This window comes from Stigmatopora nigra, chromosome 22 (genome assembly GCF_051989575.1).
Source record: "Stigmatopora nigra isolate UIUO_SnigA chromosome 22, RoL_Snig_1.1, whole genome shotgun sequence".
Lineage (NCBI taxonomy): Eukaryota > Metazoa > Chordata > Actinopteri > Syngnathiformes > Syngnathidae > Stigmatopora > Stigmatopora nigra.
The window spans coordinates 5,815,282-5,830,361 of record NC_135529.1 but is presented as its reverse complement, the minus strand read 5'-3'; the positions used below and the strand labels follow the sequence as shown (position 1 = coordinate 5,830,361).

The 15,080-nt window shown below is 40.5% G+C and overlaps 1 protein-coding gene across 14 annotated transcripts in view; it reads left to right on the top strand.

Annotated features, from left to right (window-relative positions):
• The window catches only part of LOC144215979 (ankyrin-1-like), a 56,634-nt gene that overhangs the window by 21,004 nt on the left and 20,550 nt on the right, over window positions 1–15,080 (top strand). For 9 of the 14 annotated variants that reach the window (XM_077745237.1, XM_077745229.1, XM_077745227.1 and 6 more), the window contains 18 exons: window positions 7,874–7,975; window positions 9,766–9,864; window positions 10,208–10,306; window positions 10,545–10,643; window positions 10,826–11,011; window positions 11,095–11,193; window positions 11,306–11,404; window positions 11,478–11,576; window positions 11,665–11,862; window positions 12,303–12,401; window positions 12,600–12,698; window positions 12,917–13,015; window positions 13,177–13,374; window positions 13,458–13,556; window positions 13,643–13,741; window positions 13,814–14,011; window positions 14,086–14,184; window positions 14,565–14,663. In XM_077745237.1, the coding sequence (XP_077601363.1) occupies window positions 7,874–7,975; window positions 9,766–9,864; window positions 10,208–10,306; window positions 10,545–10,643; window positions 10,826–11,011; window positions 11,095–11,193; window positions 11,306–11,404; window positions 11,478–11,576; window positions 11,665–11,862; window positions 12,303–12,401; window positions 12,600–12,698; window positions 12,917–13,015; window positions 13,177–13,374; window positions 13,458–13,556; window positions 13,643–13,741; window positions 13,814–14,011; window positions 14,086–14,184; window positions 14,565–14,663 (2,169 nt within the window). Of the gene's footprint in view, window positions 1–2,626; window positions 2,836–7,873; window positions 7,976–9,355; window positions 9,598–9,765; window positions 9,865–10,207; window positions 10,307–10,446; window positions 10,644–10,825; window positions 11,012–11,094; window positions 11,194–11,305; window positions 11,405–11,477; window positions 11,577–11,664; window positions 11,863–12,302; window positions 12,402–12,599; window positions 12,699–12,916; window positions 13,016–13,176; window positions 13,375–13,457; window positions 13,557–13,642; window positions 13,742–13,813; window positions 14,012–14,085; window positions 14,185–14,564; window positions 14,664–15,080 lie in introns of those variants that run through there. The other 5 variants (XM_077745232.1, XM_077745231.1, XM_077745233.1 and 2 more) reach the window with 5 other exon arrangements.

The following is a 15,080-nucleotide window of genomic DNA, read 5'->3' as shown; positions in this document are numbered from 1 at the left end:
ACGATTGAGAAAGTACTCCAAAGAAGCTAATGTTGTTAATTTCGATGTTATATTAGGTCTCACAGCTTTCACGACCAATATTAATTGTTCTAATGTACACCAACATTAGACATTATCGTCTTGAGTATGATGCATCATCTTAAATACTACGTCTAGCTAAATTTATCCTCAATTTGAGTTTTATCTCGTAATACATGACTTCAGTGTCTTTCTATCCATGTTTGAAAATTAAGTATTGTTTCCAGTAGTCATTTTTATTTTAATAGGTTTGTGTCAGTTCGACACGCTTGTTTTGACCTTACTGAAAACTATAACCAGATAATTTTAGATGCCTATGCTGCATGCAAAATCGGCTAGCATAATTAATGAATGAATTAATTTGAAAAAAAGTTATTTGAAATGAATAATTATCGATATTGCAGTCACTGCAATGAAGCAATGAAAATCTCAGCAAATGAGTAGGAAACGATGCACTGCAGATCATTTGCGTTGCGAACTGCCCCACTGTGCCCAAAATAAAACATTCTTCATTTTTTTAACAGTGAAAGACCACCAGCGGGTCCTTAATGCTTGTGGTGCATTATCTCTCAAAGATATTTCTTCATTACCTTGACAGATATGAATTATTGCCTGGACGAGGAGATCCTGCAGATTCTGATTTATTTCCACTTGTATGTGTTGACTCCATTCTTTATCATTCACTTCCCAACAAACTTTCTTTTCTTTCTTCTCACTCATCAGTCTGCTACCCCTTCTCCGCTTTTCTGCTTAGGAAGACAAATGGCGGCCTGGAGCGGTGATGTTCTCATGTCATCTTTTCTTTTATTGGATTCATTAATATTTGAAGTACATTTCTAAAACCTTGATTTGTCTCCCACAGGGTCTGGCTGACTTTGCAAATTCATCCAAGGCTTTAAGTATAACTTATATGTTGTAATTTTTGCATAATAATGAGCTGTCTTATACATTTCTGTTCAGTACACTGTGTATACACATTTATATATATTATTCAAATTGCAACTGCAGTCTTTTTGCTACTGATAAGCTTACTGACAGCTCCCTGTCACCAAAACAAATGAAGCAAATGTTGATTCATTAGGTATGTTATCACAGCGAGGTATTTTCGAGGGTGGCAGCTTACCGGTTTTATGGCGGTGAATGGCATTAAAGCGAGTCATATCAGACAAGTGAATACAGGTTGCCATGATATATATTTGGGGAATTAAACAGTTTTACAGTACACCATTACATCATGCATTCCTTGTTTTAAGAGATACTGTTGACAGTATCAAACGTAGGAAAGAATGTGACATGATGAAAAAGGACAGCTGACGAAGGGCCATTATTTCAGTTGATTGTTCCCTTAACTGGTCTGGCATCTCCGGACAAAGGCAATATAGCCGCTACAAGGCACACACGTGGACAGCTGAAGCCCTTTATCCTGTCAACAAGGCGGACCCGACACCGGGTGCAGAGGGCACGTCTGTCCTGAGTCTAAATCAACTGGGTCTCCAAACCAGAGTGTGTCTTGATTTATTTCAACTTCCCTAAAAGAGTTGGCTTAGCTTCACAGTACGCCACGTGGTAACAGATTGATGATCAGCTATTATTCTTTTCCTCAGAGGTACTGTATGGACCTACCGCAGACTCTATACAGTGAAGGTTTATTTCAGGTAGCTCAAGGCCTTTAATTGTGCAGAGCAACTGGACGATTTGTCAAGAACGTATTGATACCAAGATGTCTTTTTCAGGGAAACATATGATTTTGGTAGATTAGTCTTTGGTGCAAAATGTGTGGACAGCAGAGAATGTTTTTGCCCAGGTCATGGTCTAGTGCTTCTGAGTTGTATGTAGCCTTCTTTTTATAAATCCCCCTCCTCTCACCCTGTCCCTCTCCTACAGCATTTATCTCTCTGCATGGTTTTGGCAGCGATGTGCTTTTCCCAGCATTTAGCCAGGAGAGGCAAAGAGGAGGGGAGAGGTAGAGAAAAGAGGGTCTTTTCAACAGAGGAATGACGGACGCTTTATTAAAGGAGGCAGGGCCTTTTGAAAGGCTGGCCCCTTCATGCCCCCCCCAACCAAACCGAGTGTCTAGCCCATTGTCATGGGGCGATGGCAGCAACCCCCTCACCAAGCGCTTTGTCACTGTAAGTCACCTCGCAAACTGAAACAGATCTGCGACACCCCTCGTCCTTAATAAAACACCCATTTTCCACAGTTATTCTAGTTTGGTCTATTTATGGTCCGTGAAAAAATGATTGTGAGGCTGTCACAAAACATACAGGAGACACGGAGATGGGCGTGACGTGGGGACGACAGGACAAGAAAAAGGAGGGAAGAAGTAAAATTTGGATGGTAGATGGGATGTGAGCTAGAAAGCAGAAAGGCTGGAGTCGAGTTCAGAAGATGGCAAGGTTAGAACTAAAAGATTTCACTCAAAGATGGGAGGGAAAAGCAAAAAATATTGACCATCAACGATGTCCAGTAGGTAGAAGATTTCTGTTGAGCGTTTGGGGCGCCTATTGGTTTTCGGCAGCTAGTAAAATGTGTGTCCGGAGATACAGGCAACATTCCTGCAGAGATAAAACCCCGGGCCCCCATACCCCACCCTCCTCTCTGTTTCTCCACCCACCAAACTGAGTCCAGCTCACTGAAGTGTGTGCGCCCGTATGGGTGTGTGCGTGCCCGTGTTTACGTCGGACGGGGGTCTGTGTGCCCTGCAAGGTGGTACTTGCGGGGGGCAATTGGAAATACATCTTTCAATTTGGGACAAACAGAACGTAAGAAAGACGTGGAGGGCCAACAGGCATGCCAGTCAAGACCATCACTTTCGGAGTAAGTACAGCAGTACCTTTTACAGACTCTCTCTCTCACACACTTGCGTCACAGTTGTTGGCCTTGTATTTTGATGGTCATCAAAACATTTTCTGAGATAAACAACAACTAGTAGTCAACTTAGTTTTTAAGATCTCAGTTTTTAATTGATTTCATAGACTAACTGCTTATATTCCACATTTAAATATGTTTTTAGGAAGGCTTGTGTAAATATTTAATCATGTTTCGTATCTTAAATCTATCTTAATTTTTTTTAAATGAAAAAGTAGTGGCATATGAAAAGATCCAAAAACTGTACTTGTGCGATGATAGTTTCACCTGCCAATTTCCTCTGCTTTTAGGAATTGACTTGGATAGGTTAAAGAATGAACTAACTTTTTTGCTCTTTCCTCAATTAAAAAGTACTTTGGGAAGCATCATTTTGAAATGAATGCTCAGGCACTTAAATGCTAAGAATTATCTAGGCAAGTTTTTTTTGTGTACACATCAAAGATTAGTGTGTGATGTGTTGTTTTTGTCCACTTAATCTTGTTTTTGACGAGACATGTTCCTCTGATGTGCCAATTGTAACATGTCAACCAGGATTAGTGAGGGTAAGTAAACTGAAGCTCAGCAAACTAATTAACTGGCCGATTAATGAAACCCTTTCAAAGTAACTGTAATGAACTCTATCTCGACGTTTTAATCCAAAGAGACAACATTGCTACACAAATACTAAAAGGTGACCCTACCAGTCTTGGGAGTTACCGACATCTACTTTTATTTTTATTCTATCACTCTGCAGAAATTCACTGAATTAAAATGTCAATACATTCCAATGTAAATTAGTAAAGCTTCACACATAAAACTACAACTTAACATGGTAACTATAACTTAGGTCAATTTGTTTTGCGGTTGCTTTTCTTGGTCAAAGCTATTAAGTTTTGGTACATTTTCATTCTTAGATGAATGATTGATACCTAATTAGAACTACTATATGCATAGTACCAACAATGATAATTCCATCCATAGAATAAATTCAGTCGATAGAGGAAAAACACTTTTAATTAGCTGATCAATAAGCGAGGCAAAAGGGGAACCAGCAGAAAAGTAAATTGTAAAGACGAAGATCATCCTTTTGTCATTTAAGTAGCATATTTTTCCGTATAGATGGGCGTGTCAGGTGAAAGTTTTTAACAGCTTCATAAGAATCCCCGCTTGCTTCCCCTAAATGTGCCCGATGTAGAGTGGTCCCACGGGCCTCCACCTGACCGTGTCAACACTTACTCAAGCTCGGTATCCCAAACCAACTTGCTGCCCACTCAATGTGATAGATCAGCCTGAGAAACGAAAGCAAAGTTGTAGAGGATAAAGGAGAAAAGGCTCAGCGAGGGAGGAAAAATCAATGTATTGAACAAATGCAAGTCAGCAGAAAATGATGGTGAAATAGCTGTTGAAATACTCTGCAGGAATTTCCATATGTGCGCCTCAATCGCTCAATCTTGCTGTATGTTGAACAGAGGCAGTGTGACACCACTCTCAGCTACAACTTGTTTAGTTTTCTTTCGTATTTTCAGAGTAGTAGCAAGACTTCAAAAAAGTCGAGATGTTTGCCAGCAATTTTTTTTTCTTCCATTGACATTCTGTAGAAGAGCTACAGGATTGTGCACTGTTGCTTAAGATCCCAGTTTAATCCCTTGCCTCATTTCCTTTACTGAGGCCAGAATGTTCAAACAATGAGAAAAGAGATATGGCTTAAACCAGCAGTCTCCCTGCTCCGTCTCCCTTGCTGCGAACAAAGTGATAGCTATTTGAACACTTATTACATTAATTGTAGAGTCATACAGTACTACTTTGTGCTTGAATTAGGGGAAAATCTTAGGAATCACTGATTGTATACGGTTTAAGTAAATAAGTCATTGAGTCATCAAATGTGACGGCAAGAACTTCTATCAAAAAGCATACACATAAAATATCAGATCCTTACTTTTTCGCATTTTTGTCCTACATATATTAGATATTTTCATGAATGCGAGATGAGGGAAAAATGTAAATATGAGAAGCATCATATCAGATATTTGAAGCCAACTGTGTATGATTACATGGTGTTTGTATCCTTCGAATTTGATTCTATCAGCTAGTATCATTGACGATGTTTACGTTGTAACAACACAATCGAGGCTTTGTCAAAATGTGGATTCTTCAGCTGTAGTCATCCATTTCAGAGGACGGCAAGGGTGTTCATCGCACACACGCATGCACACAAACACTTATCTTTCAAACACTGCAGTCCACCAGTGAGGGGGTGATGTCATTCCGACTGCTGCAGCAGAGCAGAAAATAGGTGGCAGGGGGGACGTTTGGGGTTCACGGCAGGCGAGTTCTGGTAAGAAGAAATTCTCCACTTTGAGCAAAAATATATTCTGTAAAACATGTCCTTTTTCCATCAGTTATTCCAAGCACAACTTCATTAGCATTACTTGTTCTTGTTTATGGAGCAGGTTAATGTATCTTGTGTCTTTTCCTGCAAATAGAATGATTAATTGGCTCACACAGATTTTCTCAGCCCTACATTGTGAAGCATATCCTTTCCCTGGGAATAACAAGGGATAAAGACATTTCATCTTAATCATGCATTGGTGTCCCAGAAAACCTAAGGATCGTTTCCAAAATAATGAAAGCGTGTTGCATGTTGTTTTTAAATTAATGTTTTCCTTGTCTGTTTATTTCCAAGTCACAGAATGGGTGGAGTCGATCTATCCTTATCTCAGTGCACACACATTTTTTGACGCAAGCAGAGGCATGAAAATGCTTTACTTTGGTAGGAATGTGTGTTTGTCATTAACATGATATTAACATTTAGCTCTGCCGGCAAGCTGTGAAGTCAGCCCCTGAGTGGGGCGTCTCTAGGGTGTCTCCATGGTGGATGTGTGTCTGTATCAGCTGTGTTTACTCCTGCAGTGATGACAGGATGTTTTAGGATGTCACCATGGCACTTTTCAAACATTTTGTGCAACAGAATGCCAGCTTGTTGTCCTTAGTGCATTTTATAGCTTTGAGTAAAACATTTTTGTATTTGTAAAAACAGCTTTTAATGGACACACTTGTCAGAAGGATGCTAAAATTTGCCCTTCGCATAGCCTTTTGCAATCTGGTTTTATACTCCGACAGTTTGAGGGTGATACGATGCCTTATTCTTTTGATGCAAAAACAATCATTAGGATTCATAAAACGACTGCGGTTGTTTTTTTGCGCTCAAGTTTTGTGTTTGTGTGTGCGTGCATTTGTGTAGGAGCTCCTTGTCTAGATGTTACTAGGTTTGTATTTCTTACCATGGAATTGAATTCAAGATTCAATTCGAATGAGAGACATGTTCAATAAGGCAATTGGTCCATCTACGCCGTCATCGTTTAGATATTCTGTATCGTTGTAAAGTTTTTTTTTTGCTTATTCCTGATCAAATCTCTGTTTCAGCACAAACATATTGTTTTTTTAAGACCCTTTAGTCAAATCATATGGTAGCAGACTTCTTATAAGTAGATTTTGTAGTTTTGTCCAAAGAATCAATGCTGTATCAGCATGAAATTTGTGGATTAGACACCCATGATTGATCAATATGGACATAACCGCCGATTCAGGACATCAGCTACCTCTGGGATGGGCTCTAGCACCCCGTACGACTCTAAATGAGATGAGATAAAGCACAACGTTTCATCGAATGAACTTTCCATTCTCAACTTCTCTAAACATGGCTGCTGCTCCACTTTAGAGTGAGTGACAATTTGTCAGACTGACTGACTCAGCCAAGTGGCTCAGTAGGATCGGTACTCTACAAAAGACCACCATTTATCTTGCACTAAATGTTTTAACTCTCAACTAACTGCTAGTGCATTTTGTCAGGAACAAGGAATGTATTGTCCTTGCAATTAACCCAGGAAAGGTTTCAGCTGAAAAAATATCTTTACCTATCCTGTTCTTTTTTTCATGTGCGACCATTTCTTTTTTAAATATTTTTTCTAACGTGACCTCTCTCTGCACAGTGCTCTGCCATTAGAGTCCTGCTGAGTTTGTGTTGTCGTTTGTTGCTATGCCTCTGCTGCAGGCATGTGGATCCTTTCACTTATTTTACTCAAGCTGATTGCCTCTGTCAAAAGAGGTCCAACGAGCTACAACAATAGATGACACAGTTTAAGGCACCGAGGTGTAAAGTTGAAAGTAAAGGGGGAAAAAAACAGCGTCACCGGCGTGTATGATGCTGAGACCTTTTAGTGTTGTTCGGTCAAAATGCATACATTTTATGTACAGGGTTAGTGACCAATGTTTAGATGGAGTTAGATCTAGAGGAGGAGTCTGCTAAGCAAGAGAGAAGATTATGCAAATGCATTGGAGAGTTTGCCGCAGTCAAGTTTCTCGCTGCTACACTCCCCCCTTCCTGTGTCGGTTATTGGGGCGATGCATGAGCGATCGTGTTTCAGCAGCAACCCCACCTGCCATTGCGCGCCACAGCATTTGGGACAGTTAACAGCTGAACTTAGAATGGAGATGCCAGGAAAATGTTACATTCCCTTTTTTTGCAAATAGAGTGGTTAGATTTCAGGTGGAAGCATTAAAGGAAATTTCAAACTAAATGAGGAAAATGGAGTAAAGTTGGATTAGCACTGGGATGGCGCTTATTTCTTGTTTGGTTTCAACAATTTGGCAGCTATTAGTTGAACATAAAGAGTATGAAACTGAATAACAAACCATTTTTGGAAAGGAATGGAGCGAACACAAACTAGGTTAATAAACACCCGCATCTCCCATGATAAAGATCACAAAATTGGACTATCCTGCCCACATGTTTATTAGTGCAGATGTTTTTCAAATGCACTACAAAAACGGAAGAAAGTCTTTGGCGAGGAGTAAAATGAGTGGAAAGCTAGCTGGTGGATCATTTTGTACAAGCCTCATCCTTAACCCACCTGTCTTTCTCTATTTTTCTCTTCATTCCTCTTCTTTGTGTGCCCTTTACTTTACCCCGCGTCCCTCCCTCCTTTCCTTTTGTCCCGTGTGTTTGCAGGCAGATGCTGGCAACAGTTTTCTCCGAGCGGCTCGGTCTGGCAACCTGGACAAGGCCCTGGATCACATTAAGAATGGCATTGACATAAATACAGCCAATCAGGTGAGAGAATCCAAGGAGCTCCATTTTCAGGGTTTGATCGACATATAATTTCAATTCAAATAAAGCACTTCCCTTTATGTAAAATGTCACATTCGATAACCTGGAATACGTGACCTGCTACATTAAATCGGCCCTCTCTGCATTTACTGTCGAAGTACTGTACTTAGGTTTCCCCTCTTTGGTGTGCATGATGTATACATTAATCCATGTGCACTTGTAGTTGTTTGTGCCTGTGCACTCTGCCGTGTACTGTATATGCATGCTCATGCCTACGGGGCAGGTAATAAATGGGCAAATGGGTTCTTGTTTGCCCCACTCCTTTCATCATGTATCCTTTTACCCGGAATCTTGTCCACTGAGGTAATGGGCCTTGAATTGCTGACCTTAAGCACTGCTGAAAACCATGTTGTGGCTGTGTATGAGTACAGTTGCACATTGTCACAGTCTGTGCTCAACATTGTCATTCTTCAGACCAAAGCACACACCCACTATGACAAATGCACTCGGTCAGCAATGACACTTTATTTTCCCACTTTGAAAGCAATACTACCCCCCCTATGGATAGCGATCTTAAAAAGACAGGCAACACCTTTACCAAAAGAAAATACTTTCTTTTTTTATGGTATCTAACAGTTGAGGGGAAAAAAATCAAATAAAAGCAAGCATTTTTCGGAGGTACCTTTCTGAGAGATAGACATTTAATCAATGGTAGTACTATTTCAGCCAATGGAATGCATCCCATGATTTCCTCATCATTTTACCCATTATATCTCCCATACAGTCTATGGATATAACTTACATCATGAAATGACTCGGCTCATAAGCAGTAGTATATATTTTTGTTTTTCTCCAAAGTCCAAGCAATTCCCGATTTGCCTCCTTTAATACTTTTTAAAAACTCTCTTTCATATGGTCATTCATACATAGTACTTGGTGTTACTTACTGGTAATTCCACAACTCGTTTATTCCTAACTATCCAGTGTATTGCTTTAATTTTTGTGTCTACCCTTTATTGAGGACGGTCCCCGTGAAATGAAATCAAATGTCAGATGTCTTGATAAATTGCAATTCTGCTTGCGTCATTGACTTGAGTGTAAATTTCAGACCAAGGAGGTCTATGTGGTGGTGTTGGTGGTGGTGGTATCTCTCGAATGACTTGCTCACCTGCTTGACTCCCGCTCTGCTCTTGTGTTTTTGTTTTGTCTCTCAACTCAACAACAGCCCCACTTGTATTGTTAGTTGCCTTTTTACAATTGATTTATTTTTTGTAATTAGCCCACTTTTGTGTTTTCTTCCTTTTGTCACACCCCTCTCCTGTATTTTCAGTAGAGTTGATGGTCTGCTGTGGTCTCTCCACTCAGAGGAATAATATCAGTGGTGTGGGAAAGGTCCAACCTCACATGTCCTGTGTGGCTGAAGAAAGGCTGTGTGAGGTCAGACCTATCCCACACGGCTTTTATTCTTCCCAGCCACGAGACCAGCGGCCTGCCATCTTGCTCCAGTCTTCCACCTCTGCCGCCGCCCGCACCTCCTCCCGTCATCATTAATCAAATGAAAATGATTTCATCCTCATTTTCATTTCCTAGACTTTTATTTTTGCTAATGGTCTGCTATGTCTTGTGTAAGTATATAGTCCTGCTCTGATTCGTGAGTCTTAATCGACAAACCAAATTTTGAACCTGCATGATTTATACTCCTGGTGCACAGAATTGCGTGGTTACTCGACGGTATTAATCTTGATTAAGGAATCGTTTTGTAATTGTTATACTTTGTCATTATTTTCCCTTAGAATGGGCTCAATGGGCTTCACCTGGCCTCGAAAGAAGGCCACGTCAAGATGGTGCTTGAATTACTCCACAACGGAATTGTACTGGAGACCACTACTAAGGTAAGGCACTATTGGCCTTAATTTCCATTTTTTAAAATGTAATTTTATTATTTATTATTATTTAAAATCCCTTAATGATTGAAAATGGGCTTTTTCATTGAGATGGGTAATAAAATATACTGTACTTACATTCTCTGCTTCTGACTACCAGTCTTAATGATACAGTTGTTCGATTGGTGCCAAAACTATAGAGAAAGAAGTCAATAACAAATGAGGAACATAATTATGGTATCTCCACCTCCATAGTCTGTTGTCGGCATACAAATTGACCAAACTGTTCAAACATGTTCAACACCTTGTGTCACTGTATCTGTGTTGTTGCAATCTATCTGTGTTTACCCAGAAAGGAAATACGGCTCTGCACATTGCAGCCCTGGCCGGGCAGGAGCAGGTGGTCACAGAGCTGGCTAACTACGGGGCCAACGTTAACGCTCAGTCGCAGGTGAGGCCGTATGCCGCGTGCTCTCTCTCTCTCTCAGCTGCTTTTCAATCTGGCGCCGACTGTGAAACCATTGTACTGTATTGACGATAGCGATGTTCACACACGTCTTTGCGCCAATATTTCTGTGTATCGTTGTGCAGCTTGGTCTGTGTATCTGTAACTTTCTATCTTGTTGGTGCTTCTGGCTTCTCTTTTGTGTGTTTTCGTACGTGTGTGTGTGTGTATATTTCTGAGACAGAAGGGTTTCACTCCACTCTACATGGCTGCACAAGAAAACCATCTAGAGGTTGTGAAGTTTCTTCTGGAGAACGGGGCTAATCAGAGCATTCCGACCGAGGTACCAAAAGACGAGAGATGTGCTTGATACCGTAATCTGACAAATCCCTCAATACTATCCAGCTTTTCCTGACTTGTTGTCATTCCATTGTACTGTGTGCTCATCAGCTTTCGTCGCTGACGTGTCTCCTAATGTCTTATGTGCAATCAGTCTGCTTTCTAAGCGTCTACTCTCTTTGACAGGATGGATTCACTCCACTGGCTGTGGCTTTACAACAGGGCCATGAAAATATCGTAGCCCTACTCATCAACTACGGGACCAAAGGGAAAGTCCGTCTCCCTGCGCTTCACATTGCAGCGCGCAATGACGATACACGCACAGCTGCAGTGCTTCTGCAAAATGACCCAAACCCAGATGTGCTCAGCAAGGTACGCAACACTGCTGGTGTCAAGATAGTATTTTTAATCATATTACTAGAGTGACTGTTAAGGATGACTTGGTGTCCTTGCAGACTGGATTCACACCACTCCACATTGCTGCACACTATGAAAACCTGAATGTCGCTCAACTTCTTCTCAACAGAGGAGCCAATGTCAATTTCACCCCAAAGGTATGGAATTACTATTCAGTGAGCCCCAGGTACAATCTCTGTGTGTATGTAGTATATATAACAAGGGCACAAATGATGAACTAGGGTTGTTATTACACATCTATCTCTGTAGAACGGCATAACACCTCTGCACATCGCATCCAGACGGGGGAATGTGATCATGGTCCGACTCCTTTTGGATAGAGGGGCACAAATTGATGCCAAAACTAAGGTGCAACATCTTATCGCAGTCTTGGATTCACTCCAGGCTTTTCAGTTCTCTAATTGATACTGTCTCTCACTAGGATGAGCTCACTCCTCTGCACTGTGCAGCCAGAAATGGGCACGTCAGAATAATAGAAATTCTTCTTGACAATGGCGCCCCCATTCAGGCTAAGACCAAGGTAGTAGTCGTTCTTCAGTCAATTTCATTTCTGATTTCTGTTTGAAACTTGGGAATAAGACTTGAATGTCAACATTTCTTTGTTGCAGAATGGTCTATCTCCAATCCACATGTCAGCTCAGGGGGACCACGTAGACTGTGTCAAGCAGCTGTTACAGTATAATGCAGACATTGACGACATCACGTTGGACCACCTGACACCTCTACACGTGGCTGCGCACTGTGGACACCACAGAATGGCAAAAGCTCTATTGGACAAGGGCGCCAAACCCAACTCGAGAGCACTGGTCAGTGGCCATACAGAATGTCAATCCTAACACAATATTAATAATAATTAATAATAATTTGCCAGATTAATCAATTGAGATCAATTACTACAGCTGTATAAAGTCATCTCAGAGGTTTTACTAGTACAGAAATTAACATCTTTGTGCTACTGTTTTTAATTTTGGGATTATCCTACAAATGCTAAAAGAAGCAAAATGTGTAAAAAAATTACAATCTCAAAAGTAAACACAGCATTAAAATATTACCAATTAGTTGAAGTAGAACACATTTTTAAATAATTTTAGGGACAGCGCTTGTATTGTATTTCCTATCGGTCTCGGCCCCCTTGAATATTAGTATTATTTTTATTATTACCTAATGAAGTCTCTGCTGAGCTTGTTTGTTATGAATTTTCTAATCAATGTTGAGCATTGATGAAAAATATTTTTCAAATTCCCAGAATGGCTTCACTCCTTTGCACATTGCTTGTAAAAAGAACCACATGCGTGTGATGGATCTGTTGCTTAAACATGCAGCATCGCTAGAGGCTGTGACTGAGGTGAGCAATTTTTCTTTTAAAATATAAGTACCATATTTTCTGATACTACTGCATCTTATAAGCCGTTGTGCCTTATATATGAAACCAATTTTAAAATAGGTCACTCTTATAATCTGGAACACTTATAGTGCGAAAAATTCGGTTCTACGACATTTATACGGTCATTAATATTTTGACTTCTACATTGTTTTTAAATAGTCTGGCTTGACGCCCTTACATGTGGCATCTTTCATGGGGCACCTCAACATTGTGAAGATCCTGCTGCAGAAAGGAGCTTCTCCCAGCGCTTCTAATGTGGTGAGTTATAGTCAATGTCAAAGACAAGCTCAGTCTGAATTCCAGTGATGATGTCACAGTAAAGTCATTCTAAAATTGTGATACAATTACCACTGGTGATACACATTGTCTAGAGTTTGTCAGAAAACATTTAATATCTCTATTTTTTACATGTTTTACACCAAGCACTGCACACTGCTTTAAATAAAATTGTCATTTGCCTATGTGTGTGTGGACAGAAAGTTGAAACCCCCCTCCATATGGCATCTCGAGCAGGACACTTTGAGGTGGCTGAGTTTTTATTACAGAATGCAGCCTCTGTGGATGCAAAAGCCAAGGTACACAAATCACTGATTAAAAAAACCACACACACACATTTTTTTTAATCTCAGTTGCTATATGAATGTTTAATTAAATACTCTTCTAATCTACTGTAGTTAAACCAGACAACCAATTAATCAAGCATATATATTTTCTATCATCTCTTGGCTTTTTCTAGGATGACCAAACGCCCCTTCATTGTGCTTGTCGAATGGGCCACAAGCAGATAGTGAAACTGCTGTTAGAGCACAAAGCCAAACCAAACTCCACAACCACAGCAGGACACACGCCTCTTCACATCGCTGCCCGGGAGGGCCATGCGCAAACCGTGCGCATCCTTCTGGACATGGAAGCACAGCAGACTAAGATGACCAAGGTACAACTAAAACTACTCTCTCTCAATCATCAAAATACATTTCTAAATAGGATATGTCCTTTATATTCTTGGTGCATTTGCAGAAGGGCTTTACACCGCTTCATGTGGCTTCCAAGTATGGAAAGGTAGATGTGGCTGAGCTCTTGTTGGAGCGAGGAGCTAACCCTAATGCTGCCGGGAAGGCAAGTGACACTCGTCTTAACAACATTTAAACCAGTCTTGACTCAGTGTCTTCATTTATTTATCTATATGCGCTATATTCTTTCAGAATGGTCTGACTCCACTGCATGTCGCAGTGCATCACAACAACCTGGATGTTGTCAACCTGCTTGTCAGCAAAGGAGGTTCCCCACACAGTGCAGCCAGGGTAAGAGATATTACAACAATACACGCAATTCACCCTACCTGATTTTAACCACACTGTTTTATTTGCACTCAGAATGGATACACCGCATTGCACATTGCCTCCAAGCAGAATCAGATCGAGGTGGCAAACAGCCTGTTGCAGAGCGGAGCTTCGGCCAATGCCGAGTCTCTACAGGGCGTGACACCTCTTCACTTGGCCTCTCAGGAAGGAAGACCTGACATGGTCTCTCTGCTCCTTTCCAAGCAGGCGAATGTTAACCTTGGCAACAAGGCAAGGAGTGCATGTTTGTCTGCATGTGACTTTGAAGGTCAATTAACTTATTTTTTACTTCTCTCTCCTAATAGAGTGGACTGACACCACTCCATCTTGTGGCACAGGAAGGACACGTTGGCATTGCTGACATCTTAGTCAAGCAAGGGGCGTCAGTCTTTGCAGCCACACGGGTAAGGTTTCTAAAATTGATTCTTCCAGATCAATCAGTCGATTGCTTCTTATTCCCAGATCTCAAAAGCCTTGATACATCTTGCTTCCACTTAGTTACACAAAGTAGTGGATGCTCTGTCCACTATTGATGCGGATCTTACCTGGAATTGTGACCCTCTGACTAGTGATTCTCTAACCCTACCCCTAATCATTCTGAAATCAACAAAATGGAAAATATGGGACTTTTTTTACATTATTGTATCTTCAGTGACCCCAGTTTAAAACATTTCTGTTATAATTAATAACTTTTTCTAATATTAATACAATGCTAAGCCTATTATTTATTTCCATCAAAGCAGAAGAAAGAGGAGGTTTTACCTGCTTAAATGTCTCTTCTCAGATGGGCTACACACCTCTCCATGTAGCATGTCACTATGGCAACATCAAGATGGTAAAGTTTTTGATACAGCAACAGGCCAACGTCAACAGCAAAACACGGGTGAGCTCAACCTTTTGGGTTTTAAAATTCATCTGCTGCATTTTTGAAGCCTTAGATTAGCAATTAAATTTTAGTACTGATGATCTGTTGTCATTTTATACAACTTTATAACTATTTAGCCATGTAGACAAAGACCATATATGAGCATAGTGTACACTGCACTTGTTAGTCCAATGTCTGAATAGTGATATGGACTCTGAGATCTATTTATAAAATAACCTCTTGACATCAATAAAATGTAATTATCATTGTACATATGCAAATGAGAGATGTTGCGTAGGCTTCTTTTGGAGGTTTGGGGAAGGTCATAGTGAAGCCTGAATAAAAGATAGTGCATAAAGTTCATATTAATCTTCATGGAAAATGCGTCATACATAATAATGTCAAATTGATGAATTTCATCTAGTTTTCTGTGAG